Below are 14,519 nucleotides of genomic sequence, written 5' to 3'. Positions count from 1 at the left end.
TAAAGTTGTCAGTTTCGTTTAGGGGCCGTGCAGAAAACGCAACAACTCCAAAACAGTCCTATGCAAAATGTCAAAATGTTAACAGTTTGACCAGTTTTAAGGGAATTAAAAGCTGAGAAAATTACGAAACACATTTATGAAAAGACTTCTGTTTGTCCTGCTTGCATAACAGTGTCAAATATAACACATTACACGCGCAGTCACGTTTTCTCAAGAGATGCTGAAAGAAAGAATTCAAATTTCTCCACTCCTGTTCGAGACAAAATTAACGTGTGTGTTGTATAATTTCATTGCCAGAAACGCAACATTCTGCAGCATTTAAAATGATATTATGCTACATGTGAAAGGTTAGAAGCCAAAGTCAGTGTCCATATTTCAGTTACTATTCGATTTAACCCATATGACCTTAAATGAGGAACATTCTGTTTATTCATGGTTACAGGGATAAGACTTTAAGCGGGATATGAACTACTACCTGGAACACAGTGCGCATGTAAACGTGGTCAATGTTAGTATAGGAATGCATATGAGAGGTATGGGGGGAGAAGACGGAAGCACCATGCACCTGCGTTGTCAAATTAAATGTATGCATCTGTTGAGGGAACAGGTAAATTGAGGAGAAGAAAATGTGTACATCATCGAAAAGGCACCACAGTTTCTGTTTTAAACAGAAAATGCTCCATCTTGAAAAACGTGAATGCTGACATGCACAATGCTTTGGGATTGTAATGGACTAATAAACTAATAAACATAACCAACTGACATTGACTCCTGAGGTGCTGACTTGTTGCACCCTCGACAACTACTGTGATTATTATTATTTGACCATGCTGGTCATTTATGAACATTTAAACATCTTGGCCATGTTCTGTTATAATCTCCACCCGGCACAGCCAGAAGAGGACTGGCCACCTCTTTAGGGTTCTTCCTAGGTTTTGGCCTTTCTAGGGAGCTTTTCCTAGCCACCGTGCTTCTACACCTGCATTGCTTGCTATTTGGGGTTTTAGGCTGGGTTTCTGTACAGCACTTTGATATATCAGCTGATGTAAGAAGGGCTATATAAATACATTTGATTTGAATTTGATTTGATAACACAAGTGAACTTTCCGAGGGAACTACCCCTTCAATTCTCCTGAGGGATCATGGATCATTAGTATAGGAACAGAATGGGACCACCATGCACCTGTGATGTCGTGCTCGCCAAGGCTGCCCATGGTGACGTGGCCGGGACCGATAGCGGGGGGGTGCAGAGCCAGGCTGGTGAGCGGGTGCAGGACCACATTGGAGCTGGACGCCGAGGGGTCTCCCGTGGCCATGAGGTGGGCACCAGGGTGGCTGGTCAGGCTTCCGTCTCCTGTCAGGGCGTGGGAGAGGAGACCTCCCTGCTGGAGGATGGCTGGGTCAATCTGGAGGGGATGGAAGAATACCAATGAGGCAACACAAGAGAGGGGTGGGAGGGAGAGCGAGAGAGAGAGTGAGAGAGAAAGAGAGAGAGAGGTGAGTAGAGAGAGAGAGGAGAGAGAAAGAGATGAAACCGAGAGAGAGAGAGAGAGAGAGAGGAGATGAAAGAGAGAGAGGGAGAGAGAGAGAGAAAGAGAGGGGGAGAGAGAGAAAGAGAGGTGAAAGAGAGAGAGAGAGAGAAAGAGAGAGGGAGAGAGAGGGAGAGAGAGAGAGAGAGAGAGAGAGATGAAACAGAGATATGAAACAGAGAGAGAGAGGGAGAGAGAGAGAGAGAGAGAGAGAGAGAAAGAGATGAAAGAGAAAGAGAAAGAGAGATGAAAGAGAGAGAGATAGCGATAGGAGAGCAGAGGAGAGTTAGGACAGATGATGAAGAAGAGGGAACAAAGGGAGAAGGAGAGGTGGAGCAAAGGAGAGGAAAGAGAGGGTGAGAAGTAGGTGACACTGGCAGTGACAAGCACTCACACACACCCCTCATTACCTGCAGTGTGATGTTGTTGATGTTGCTGGAGTCAATGCCAGAGATCTGGACGTTGGGACACACTAGGTTGGCAGAGGTGAGCTGGAGGTGGATGCCCTCCAGAGTAGCCAGACCCTCCGACAGAGACACTGTCAGGTCACCACCCGCTACAATAGAATCACAAACCACACCATTAGATTAGAAGACCTTTATTGTCCCAAGCTTGGATAATTCGACTTGCATTTTAAGGCATCGAGTTTGTACTCAACACATAACGGGCTGGTATAAAAAGCAGACTCCCATTCTGTGATATTTATAGACATTTTCTATCGTTTAAATGAATCACAAAACACCCATCTATTCTGGAAGAATGGCACTTAGAAATGCATGATGAGCCCAGTTCAACTGTCTAGACTCTAAACCCACCATAAACCAAAATATAAGATGTGGGACTTTGAGAAATAACTTAAATTATGTAATTTAATGCAGATTCACATAATAAAAAAATGAATGGTAATAATTCAGATTTTTCCGTGTTTGCTCAATGTGCCTTCCGTCTGCTCGAACAGATAAGAGGAATGGCTCAGAGCAACTTATCATCCAACGGGGGGGATCTTCGAGGGAACTAGGGGCCTACATGCGAGCGAGCGAGAGAGAGAGGCTGCCAGTAGCACCCCGAGTTGTGTGCCAGCAATGAGCACAGTGCGTGGAAGCCATTTCTAAGTCATTTCGAAGCCCTACTAGATTCTCGAACAGCGCTGTGAGGGGAATTCATTTCATCGCTGCTTTTTTGGATGGCTTCCCCCTCGCTGCCAGTTTGAACAAACGACAGATTAGAGGTGAAGTGAGCCAGAGTTCAGTCAAAACATTTCAACTCTTAAGTGTTGATGCTTTTCAGACTCCACAAATGTTGCTTCAGACTCCTTATTTCATCCTCGTCTGTAGATCTAACTAACAGATATGTCATACTGTAGTTGAAGCCGAGAATGTCTTAATAAATTGGATTGAACAAATATTTATTTTCCATGAGATGGGAAACTTGTCTTTGACATGAGGCTCACACGAGGAAAACTACAGGAAAAGTGCTTTTAAATATTTGCAGAACATTGGTCTTGCTTTTGAACCAGGCGTGAAAGACGTTGCCTGGCTACCCAGACTCCTTGCTCCAGCCAAATACTACACCACGCCCATGGACGTTAGTATCTTCTCCACAATGAGTCTGGATCGGAGTGCCTCCTCGACCCCTCATGAATTGAAACACATTCGGGGCCGTCTTATTGGTCCAGAAACCAATGGGTTGGGCCAGAGCCAGAACACAAGTGGGTAAAGCGTCAGTTTGGAAAATTGCCATTGGCGTTGATACACTGATTGGTTAGAGATGATCCAATCGCTGATGACTTTGTTTTGTACAACACCCCTCGTGCACCTCTTCACCACAAACAATTTCAATGATGGCAGTCTCAGACACCAGTCATCAACTCTTCCTTGGCTGGCTACTGAGAACAGACTGCACTTGGACTCAGGCTTCAAACCTCTCCTCTCAGTCTCAAACTATGGTTTGAATGTAGACTAGGTTAGGGCGGACTGTTCAGGTGAAATATGGTTTCTGTGCTGAGCAGCACTTGGGTGTATGCTTCATGTCAATAGTGGCAGGGGTGAGCTAGGCTTGCATAGGGTAATAAGTATTGGCAATAAGAATGGAATAATTATGTGTTTGTGGCAATGGACGGTTGTGCGAATGTGTGTGTGTGTGCCAGGGTTGCGGTGAATTCCACCTAAACTCAAGTCAGGAATTGAATTGTATTAATGCATTTTATGGAGAGGAACCCATGTTCAATTCAATATATTCATTGAATTGGAATTGACCCCCAAGCCTGATGTGAGTGAGTGAGTTGGCCCTTACCGGACATGGAGGTAGGCAGGATAGCCTGGCCCACCAGGCCTTGCTGCAGCAGGTTCTGGTCAAACTGGCCTGCGAGGACCTGGTTGGCTGGGAGGTAGATGTTATGGTCTGTGGTGGTAGCCTGGAGCAGGCCCACAGGGTGGAGGGTCTCTGGGTTAGCCGGGTGCTGCTGGTTCTGGTTACTTCTGGATGATGCCGCTCGCTTGGCCTTCCGACCCTCTGAGCTGGGCCGGTAGTGACACTGGATGTGGGTCTTGCGGTGGCCTGAGGTGCGAAAGCGGAGCTCGCAGAAGGGGCATTTGAAGGGCTTGGAGCCCGTGTGGAGACGCATGTGGACTTTCAGACTCCCTTTGGTGGAAAAGGATGTGTTGCACATGTGACAGTTGAACAGCTTCTGACCTGCAGGGGGAGAACAACAGAATGATAGCATTGTTAACGGTAGGTTTCTTCTTGTTTTCTAACGGGGATTTACTGTGTACCACTAATTCTCATTATTTAACATAGTGGTAGGTTTGGCAACAATGTGACTGAGGTCTGGGATCGAGTGAGGGCCACCAGGGGTTTGTTTGGAGTGGGGGTTGGGTGTTAGGTCCAAAATGTGTATTGTGACTCTAGATTGATGTGAACCAATAAAAAAAATATATATTCTCAAAAAACTTTTGCCAATAATGTCCTGAAACAGAGTTTGAATGTCATTGTTCCATTGATGAACGTTTGGCACCTCCGTTCTGACAAGACGCCTTTTCCTCGATTTCTCCCCTAGAGTACCAATGAAACGAGTCACTTTTCTAATCACTGCAGTTCCAAAAGTTAATTCAGACATCCCTACAGAGAATACTGATCCACAGCTCTTCAACAATAACTTGGGACTATTAGGCCTGCTTAGCAAATGTCTGGGCCTTCTCATTAATCAGGGAGAATGAGTGTGTCTGCTCCAGGGTCAGAGTGTCAAACCACAGTAATTACCAAAAGAGAACAAGGTGTGAGGAGATATCTCCTAATATCCCTTGAATAACAAAACTTTTCTGCTGCCATCTTGCGCCGGCGATCAAACCTACAACTCCGTCCCATAAATCATCGGGCACAATTACTCCCCACAGCGCCGTTAGACGATAAGACATGCAAATGAGGCCGATTTAAATATTGTTTATAACAAATTAGGACTACGTGTCCAAGAATTGATAAACTCTTGTTTTTGAGTACGGACCCGCTTTCACTACATTTACTGATTGATTTACATAATGTAACTCTTAAATCATGGATCAAAGTGCACTCTACACCCACAGAGTTGGACCATACTGAGAACATATTGCAGCTAATGTAGCAACAACCCTAACATCACTTAAACTAATTAACAGGGACAGATCAGCCTACGCTACTCCCACGGTGGCATTTGAACTAACGTTCCCCTCCTACAGTGTTTCCTCTGATCCCCCCCATCTGATCAGATGGAGTGGAAGTACACGCTGTGCACTGCACGCTGACCTGTGTGGGTCTTTATGTGGCAGTCCAGGGTGGACTTCACGGTGAAGTTCTTCCCACACTCGTCACACTTGTAAGGACGCTCTCCTGTGTGGATCCGGATATGTCTAGAGAGAGCGAGGAGGGAGGGAGAGAAAGAGCGAGTGAGAAAGTTACTCATGAACATTCCTGTTAGAATGGACAGCGTGTCAAGGGAACGCTTTAGGTTAAGTTTCAGAGTCTAAGAATTAATTAAAAGAAGTTAAATTAAAAGAAGATGAATTAAAAGAAGGTTCACATTCTTTTCATAAAAAAATACAGTGTAACACACAATGCATTTATCACCTGTGGCCATTCTGATGTTTTCCTATTTTAATTTGGCATGCTTTGCGCTTACCAAGGCTCCCAGGAAATTAAATAACACCTGGATGTCATCTCTCCTGAATTTGAATCTGCAAGTTTCAGGCACAAGGCCACTGACTCAGCAAAATTGTTAGTTTACTCCCTCTCATAACCTGAGCAGGGATACGTTTATTTTTATATTATGCAATTTTTTTTTGCTGACAAAGCAGAATGTTTTCTATTAGAATGGGTAGCTTGTCAGGGTAACTTGTCTTTGTCAAAAACACGTCGGCTTTATTGTTTTGATAAAAGAGCACCATGAAATGAAGTGAATACATCTTATTTGCAGCCATCCCCGGGGTGTTGCTGTCATTTCTCCTTGTTTTCGGGTAGGCTTAGTGACTCGATAATTATATTAGGCTACTTTTGAAGAGCTTCCGAAATGAAAAGCTAAGCCTATCCCATAAATACTTCAATATGTCCTTGAGTTATGGCTGGGAGGAGGGGGGGGGGGGGGATGTTTGACGAAGCCATAATGATCATTACTTAAGATTTGACAAGCTCATTACTTAATATCTTAATAACCCAATCTAATATTCCTCGCCATTAATTGCAACCAAACTTTTATGGTCCAGTATAACCTATTCTCTTGTTAGCAGAACATTTTATGCTCGGATTGCAATGAATGATGGACCGAAATTTCACTAACTAAAAGTTACTGCTCGAAAACAGTGCACTAAAGAAATGAGCCGTTGATATGGCACCTCTGTCCATTTCATAGCAGTATTTTCTCTTCTTCTTACAAGATGACTCCATAAACTGATGGGACAATTCCAGCTGTCAAACTAGATCCTGCCTCTCCTCACTCAGCTCCGCTCATGTTAAGCGGAGGCATCCTTCCTTAAAGGGGCAATCTGCGATGCCTCATTGATTTTTGAAGAACATCACATGCTTCATGAGCTTAGTTCAACTGTCGAACCCCAACAGAAAGCAATATCTAACATTGTTTTACTCCAATGTTTGTAAACAATGTAGTTGTAAAAAAAAAAAAAAAAAAACACTATAGCCTCAAAACATGATTTAAAATATACATTTGCAATATACATGGCCAGTCCTTGCATCCACACATCTTTCTTTTGAATTTGAGAGTGGTTACATTTCTCCAGCCCCATCGCTCAGCAGTTTTACCCAAACAGCGAAGGGGGACCGCTGTGTTATTGTTTCAACTGCAGATTGACACTTTAAGAAACATTTCGCCTGTCACGCACTGTTCACACACCGGTGCAACACTAGTGCCAAACAAGAGGGAAATGAAGAGGGAAACAACTCAATTCTCCAGCGCCTGACGATGACAATTGTTAAAAAAAATAAAATTGGCTGTTTAGCAGCTTGTTTGGTGGTGATCTGATGAATGAACTCCCCAGTAAACACGTGTGTGTGATTTGGCAGGTGATAAGCACCCCAATAACACAAACCCTGTCAGCCAGCCTGTGAGTGCTGTGGGCTGTGTTAATAACTTCAGATAGGGTCTATTGTGGAGCCCCTCTCAGAGCAGAGGTCTGCAGTAGAAACTGTTGTAGTGACTGGGAGGAGGGCTCTTCTTCTGGGAGAGAGGTTGGGTCAGGGCTGCAGTTTGGAGCCTGTTCAGGGCCCTGTAATTGGGATCTCTGTAGTGGAGGGCTCTTCTGGGATATAGGATGGGCGTGGGGGGGTGGGAGACAATGAGCTGGGCATTGCTCTTTGAAAGGTCCAGGAGAAGAGGGCGGCTGGAACGACAAGGTAACTCTTCAACCGCTGGGAAAGACAATCATGACAGAATAATGAGAAGGAGAGAGAGAGAGTGAGAGAGAGAGGTGGAGATGGACGTACAGGTGGACTCACGGGCTGGACTGCACCTGAACATGAGAGGAGCCCCTCTCAAAGAGCTCAGAGAGGTGGGGGAAACATCAACCCCAAGAGCAAGATATTCAGAGACACAGAGAGAGTCTGAGTCGCTCAGAGTCAGAGCATGAGGGGGAATAGGACCAGGGCCTAAACGAACACCTGCCATGTCTATTTCAGCAGCCACGTTGTCGGTTGGTCAGGGCTCCACAGTGCAAGCATTTTTCAATGCTAGAGTTTGCTTCAACTGCTAGCGAAGACACATAAAAATAAAATAAAATAAAATATATATATATATATATACACACATACAGGAGACAGGCCAGTATATCAGGAGACGTGGAGGAGGCCGTAGGAGGGCAACACCGCAGCACGACCGCTACCTCCGCCTTTGTGCAAGGAGGAGCAGGAGGACTGCCAGAGCCCTGCAAAATGACCTCCAGCAGGCCACAAATGTGCATGTGTCTGCTCAAACGGTCAGAAACAGACTCCATGAGGGTGGTATGAGAGCCCGACATCCACAGATGGGGGTTGTGCTTACAGCCCAACACCGTGCAGGACGTTTGGCATTTGCCAGAGAACACCAAGATTGGCAAATTCGCCACTGGCGCCCTGTGCTCTTCAAAGATGAAAGCAGGTTCACACTGAGCACATGTGACAGACGTGACAGAGTCTGGAGACGCCGTGGAGAACGTTCTGCTGCCTGCAACATCCTCCAGCATGACCGGTTTGGCGGTGGGTCAGTCATGGTGTGGGGTGGCATTTCTTTGGGGGGCGGCACAGCCCTCCATGTGCCCGCCAGAGGTAGCCTGACTGCCATTAGGTACCGAGATGAGATCCTCAGACCCCTTGTGAGACCATATGCTGGTGCGGTTGTCCCTGGGTTCCTCCTAATGCAAGACAATGCTAGACCTCATGTGGCTGGAGTGTGTCAGCAGTTCCTGCAAGAGGAAGGCATTGATGCTATGGACTGGCCTGCCCGTTCCCCAGACCTGAATCCAATTGAGCACATCTGGGACATCATGTCTCGCTCCATCCACCAACGCCACATTGCACCACAGACTGTCTAGGAGTTGCTCATCAGGACCATGCCCCGGCATTGTAGGGAGGTCATACAGGCACGTGGAGGCCAAACACACTACTGAGCCTCATTTTGACTTGTTTTAAGGACATTACATCAAAGTTGGATCAGCCTGTAGTGTAGGTTTTCCACTTTAATTTTGAGTGTGACTCCAAATCCAGACCTTAATGGGTTGATAAATTTGATTTCCATTCATTATTTGTGTGTGATTTTGTTGTCAGCACATTCAACTATGTAAAGAAAAAAGTATTTGATAAGAATATTTCATTCATTCAGATCTAGGATGTGTTATTTGTGTTGTGTTATTTTAGTGTTCCCTTTATTTTTTTGTTATTTTAGTGGTCCCTTTATTTTTTTGGCTTTCACCTTTATTTAACCAGGTAAGCTAGTTGAGAACAAGTTCTCATTTACAACTGCCACCTGGCTAAGATAAAGCAAAGCGACACAAACAATAACACAGAGTTCCACATGGAATAAACAAGCGTACAGTCAATAACACAATAGAAAAAAAGAAAGTCTATATAGAGTGTGTGCAAATGGCATGAGGTGGTAAGGCAATAAATAGGCCATAGTAGCGAAGTAATTACAATTTAGCAAATTAACACTGGAGTCATAGATGAGCAGATGATGATGTGCAAGTAGATATACTGGTGTGCAAAAGAGCAGAAAAGTAAATAAAAGCAATATGGGGATGAGGTAGGTAAATTGGGTGGGCTATTTACAGCTGCAGCGATCGGTTAGCTGCTCAGATAGCTGATGTTTAAAGTTAGTGAGGGAAATATAAGTCTCCAGCTTCAGCGACTTTTGCAATTCGTTCCAATTATTGGCAGCAGAGAACTGGAAGAAAATGCGGCCAAAGTATGTGTTGGCTTTTGGGGATGACCAGTGAGATACACCTGCTGGAGCGCGTGCTACGGGTGGGTGTTGTTATCGTGACCAGTGGGTGGGTGCTGCTATGGTTACCAGTGAGCTGAGATAAGGCGGAGCTTTACCTAGCATAGACTTAGAGATGACCTAGAGCCAGTAGGTCTGGCGACGAATATGTAGCGAGGGCCAGCCGACTAGAGCATGCAGGCCGCAGTGGTGGGTGGTAAAAGGGGTTTTGGGGACAAAACGGATGGCACTGTGATAGACTGCATCCAATTTCCTGAGTAGTGTTGGAGGCTATTTTGTAAATGACATCGCCGAAGTCGAGGATCGGTAGGATAGTCAGTTTTACGAGGGTATGTTTGGCGGCGTGAGTGAAGGAGGCTTTTTTTGCGAAATAGGAAGCTGATTCTAGATTTAATTTTGGATTGGAGATGTTTAATAATGAGTCTGGAAGGAGAGTTTACAGTCTAGCCAGACACCTAGGTATTTGTAGTTGTCCACATATTCTAATTCAGAACAGTCCAGAGCAGTGATGCTAGTCGGGCGGGCGGGTGCAGGCAGCGAACGGTTGAAAAGCATGCATTTGGTTTTCCTAGCATTTAAGAGCACGTAAGGAGTGTTGTATGGCATTGAAGCTTGTTTGGAGGTTAGTTAACACAGTGTTCAAAGAAGGGCCAGATGTATACAGAATGGTGTCGTCTGCATAGAGGTTTATCAGGGAATTACCCGCAGCAAGAGCGACATCAGTGATGTATACAGAGAAAAGAGTCGGCCCGTGAATTGAACCCTGTGGTACCCCCATAGAGACTGCTAGAGGTCCGGACAACAGGCCCTCCGATTTGACACACTGAACTCTGTCAAGAAGTAGTTGGTGAACCAGGTGAGGCAGTCATTTGAGAAACCAAGGCTGTTGAGTCTGCCGATAAGAATATGGTGATTGACAGAGAGTCGAAAGCCTTGGCCAGGTCGATGAAGATGGCTGCACAGTACTGTCTTTTATCGATGGCGGTTATGATATCGTTTAGTACCTTGAGCGTGGCTGAGGTGCACCCGTGACCAGCTCGAAAACCGGATTGCACAGAGGAGAAGGTAAGGATCGAAATGGTCAGTGATCTGTTTATTAACTTGGCTTTCGAAGACTATAGAAAGGCAGGGTAGGATGGATATAGGTCTATAATAGTTAGGGTCTAGTGTGTCACTGCGGCAGATTTCCAATATTTAGGGATCTCGGACGATACGAAAGAGGTTGAACAGACTGGTAATAGGGGTTCCTGGCTGACTGCGTGTATTGGTTCCTGGCCCTGAAAAGTTGCACATCGCGGGGACTATTCGATGCTAGTGCAGTACGCCACAGGATGTTTTTGTGCTGGTCGAGGGCAGTCAGGTCTGGAGTGAACCAAGGGCTATATCTGTTCTTAGTTCTACATTTTTTGAAAGGGGCATGCTTATTTAAGATGTTGAGGAAATTACTTTTAAAGAACAACTAGAGCGGCATGACTGCCCTGGTTGCCATGGTAACCTACCTCCCTTAAAGGAAAAATCCACCCAAAACCACTAATTCCTATTAATTTACAGTGTTAATTAACAATATTATGTGAGAACAATATTTTTGTGAACAAATGTTTTATTTTATCGTTATAATAAGGTTGGTACCAACATGTGAAAATGGATGTGGAAACATGGAAATGTGTTCAGCATGTGAAGTAGCTAGTTAGTGCATTTTGTTTTGGCAAATTTACAGCTATCAATTTAGAAGTCTACAATCTTACCATGTTCAACCTGCAGTCTGACATTCACAACAGCACCATGCAATGCACCCTGTACTGAAGAGGCAGACAAACAGGAGAAATGTGCTAGACCCTCTTCAATTACACATTTCTCCAGGTAGGAATATCGCAAAAATATGATCAATGGCTCAATCGAAGACAACCTCTCGCGTTATGACATCGGACAGTATTTAGATCTGACATGTATGACAGATGTTTTTGTGATCTAAAAGTCATATTCCTATTAACTTCCAGTGTAGTGAGATGCTTCATACCAGCCAAATTTCTGCCTGCTTGAACAGCGATAGCTCAGATACACATGAAAACATGAAATGACCCAGGGAATCGATAGAACATCGCTCAAAATGGGTGAATCTTTCCTTTAAAGGGGCAGCTGAATTTTTTGTCTCATCAGTGATATTTTGATTAAAAGACTAAGGTCACAAAACATGAAATAGCATTGGGCAATATACCACATCACTTCTTACTAGTAAAACATTTCTTATTTTAGAGGCATGCTCCTCTGTTTTGGGGGGGAAGGTTTTGGTGTAATTATGGAGAAAAAACATTTTGGCTAGTTAAAATGAGTGGCTGGTCAATTTTTAAATCTACCTGCCACAGAATGGCTGGCGGAACAAAACATTAGTTTCAGGCCCTGAATAGGACAGAGAAAGTAGATGAAGAGAGAGTGAGAAAGAGCATATAAGAGAGTACAGGACAGAGGGAGACAGTTCTCCGACACTCCGCTCACCTGACGAGGTCGCTGGGCTTCTTGAAGCTCTTGGGGCAGAAGTTACAGCAGTTGGCGAACTTGGGCTCCGTCTCCAGCTCCACCGCCTTGTCCTTGATCTCGCTGATGCGGTCGCGCTCCGCCGCCGACTGGGCCAGCACCTTCTCCGACACTGACGCCTCGTCACCAGGGTCATTCTTGGCCAGCTCCTCCGCCTGCTCCTCGGTGAAGGTTATGATGTTGGCCCGGTTCCTTTTCATCACGGTCTGCTCACCCTCCTCTTCCTCCTCGCCATCCTCATCCTCCAGCCCTGCGAGGGGAGAGACACATAGGAGGAAATTATTCACATGCTTCTTGAGTGTCAATCAACATCACGCCCACAACTCGAACTCAGACCTGGGTCCATTTCAGATGCATTTCAAATAATTGCTGCTTGTCAATTGTGCATGTGATCTTAGGCTTGTGCGCGGCTGTTCGGCCATGGAAACCCATCTCATGAAGCACCCGACAAACAGTTATTGTGCGGATGTTGCGTTCAGAGGCAGTTTGGAACTCGGTAGTGAGGACAGACTATTTTTACGCGCTTCAGCGGTCCCGTTCTGTGAGCAGATGTGGCCTACCACTTCGCGGCTGAGCCGTTGTTGCTCCTAGACGTTTCCACTTCACAATAACAGCACTTCCAGTTCACCGGGGCAGCTCCAGCAGCACAGAAATTTGACAAACTGACTTGTTGGAAAGGTGGCATCCTATGACAGCGCCACGTTGAAAGTAACTGAACTCTTCAGTAAGGCCCCTCTAATGATAATGTTTATCTATGGAGATTTTATACACCTGTCAACAACGGGTGTGGCTGAAATAGTCAAATCCCCTAATTTGAAGGATTTTTTTGAAGGATTTTGTAAATACTACATCTCTGTACTTATATAATTAAATGGGACATTGACCAATATGGCTGCCATTATTAACAAAATCTAGAGCTAAACAGATCTATGACACTAGCCACTCTAATATTAAAATTGTATTGGTCACATACACATATTTAGCAGATGTTGTGGTGGGTGTAGTGAAATGCTTGTATAGTGTATATCTCTATGGCTATGTCCCAAATTCCTCTCATTCCTTCCTAAGTGTGCACTTGTTCACTCCCCTTCACTGATTTGGAAGGAAATGACTGGTATAAGAAATATCATAGAAACTCCTGCTAGCCTCCACCAATCCAATGCTTTTAGATTTGTGGGAAGTAGTGAACGAATGCATACTTTAGGAGAAAGGATATATTATTGGGACGCAGCCTATGTCTGTACCTCTGTCCACTTCGGCGTGGTCCTTCTTCAAGTGCTTCCTATACAGCACGTTGTTGCGGAAGCTTTCCTCACACATGTGACACTTGTAGGGCTTCAGGTGGACAACCATGTGGCGGTTCAGACTGCCGTTGGTGGTGAAGGATGTGTCACACATGTTACACTTATAGGCCTTCACTCCTAGGAGCGAGAGCAAAGGAGAGGGAGATATAAATAACCATATGTTTCATCAGTGTATTGGCCAATAAGGTTTAGGTTTCCCCAAAGGTGGAAAAAGTACTCCAATGTCATACTTGAGTAAAAGTAAAGATACCTTCATAGTAAAATACTCCTTGAGTAAAAGTCTAAAAGTATTTGGTTTTAAATATAAGCATCAAAAGTCAACGTAGTTGCAAAAAATATACTTATGTATCAAAAGTATTCCTTATATTAAGCAAACGGCACAATTGGCACAGCGTCGTCCCGGTTCGGGGAGGGATTGGCCGGGGGGGCTTAATTGTGCTCATTGAGCTTTAGTGACTCCTTGTGGCGGGCCGGGCACCTGAAGGCTGACCTCGGTCGTCAGTTGAAAGTTGTTTCCTCTGACACATCGGTGCGGCTGGATTCCGGGTTAAGCGGGCGGGTGTTAAGAAGCGCGGTTTGGCGAGTCATGTTTTGGAGGACGCATGACTCGACCTTCGCCTCCCGAGCCCTTTGGGGAGTTGCAGCAATGAGAAAAGATCGAAATTGTGGAAAAAAAGTACAGATTCCCCCCAAAAAACTACTTAAGTAGTACAGTTGAAGTCGGAAGTTTAAATACACTTAGGTTGGAGTCATTAAAATTTGATTTCAAACACCCCACAAATTTCTTGATAACTAACTATAGTTTTGGAAAGTCGGTTAGGAGTAATTTCTCCAACAATTGTTTACAGACAGATTATTTCACTTATAATTCACTGTATCACAATTCCAGTGGGTCAGAAGTTTACATACACTAAGTTGACTGTGCCTTTTAAACAGCTTGGAAACTTCCAGAAAATAATGTAGTGGATTACGAAGCTTCTGATAGGCTATTTGACATCATTTGAGTCAATTGGAGGTGTACCTGTGGATATATATCAAGGCCTACCTTCAAACTGTGGAGTGCCTCATTGCTTGACATAATAGGAAAATCAAAAGAAATCAGCCAACACCTTAGAAGAAAAATTGTAGACCTCCACAAGTCTGGTTCATCCTTGGGAGCAATTTCAAAACGCCTGAAGGTACCACGTTCATCTGTACAAACAA

At 44.7% G+C, this 14,519-nt stretch overlaps 1 protein-coding gene across 5 annotated transcripts in view; it reads right to left on the bottom strand.

The window, feature by feature from the left end:
* LOC110489640 (zinc finger protein 236) overlaps positions 1–14,519 on the bottom strand; it is a 106,740-nt gene that overhangs the window by 18,225 nt on the left and 73,996 nt on the right. For all 5 annotated transcript variants that reach the window (XM_036948247.2, XM_090199461.1, XM_036948253.2 and 2 more), the window contains exons 19-24: positions 13,257–13,433; positions 11,974–12,262; positions 5,307–5,410; positions 3,822–4,220; positions 1,940–2,085; positions 1,184–1,406 (exon numbers count right to left, since the gene is read on the bottom strand). In XM_036948247.2, the coding sequence (XP_036804142.1) occupies positions 1,184–1,406; positions 1,940–2,085; positions 3,822–4,220; positions 5,307–5,410; positions 11,974–12,262; positions 13,257–13,433 (1,338 nt within the window). The remainder of the gene's footprint in view (positions 1–1,183; positions 1,407–1,939; positions 2,086–3,821; positions 4,221–5,306; positions 5,411–11,973; positions 12,263–13,256; positions 13,434–14,519) is intronic.

The sequence above is a fragment of the Oncorhynchus mykiss genome, chromosome 2 (genome assembly GCF_057628025.1).
Source record: "Oncorhynchus mykiss isolate SJ-2025 chromosome 2, ASM5762802v1, whole genome shotgun sequence".
In the NCBI taxonomy this organism is placed as follows: domain Eukaryota; kingdom Metazoa; phylum Chordata; class Actinopteri; order Salmoniformes; family Salmonidae; genus Oncorhynchus; species Oncorhynchus mykiss.
This window is presented reverse-complemented; position numbering and strand designations above follow the sequence as displayed.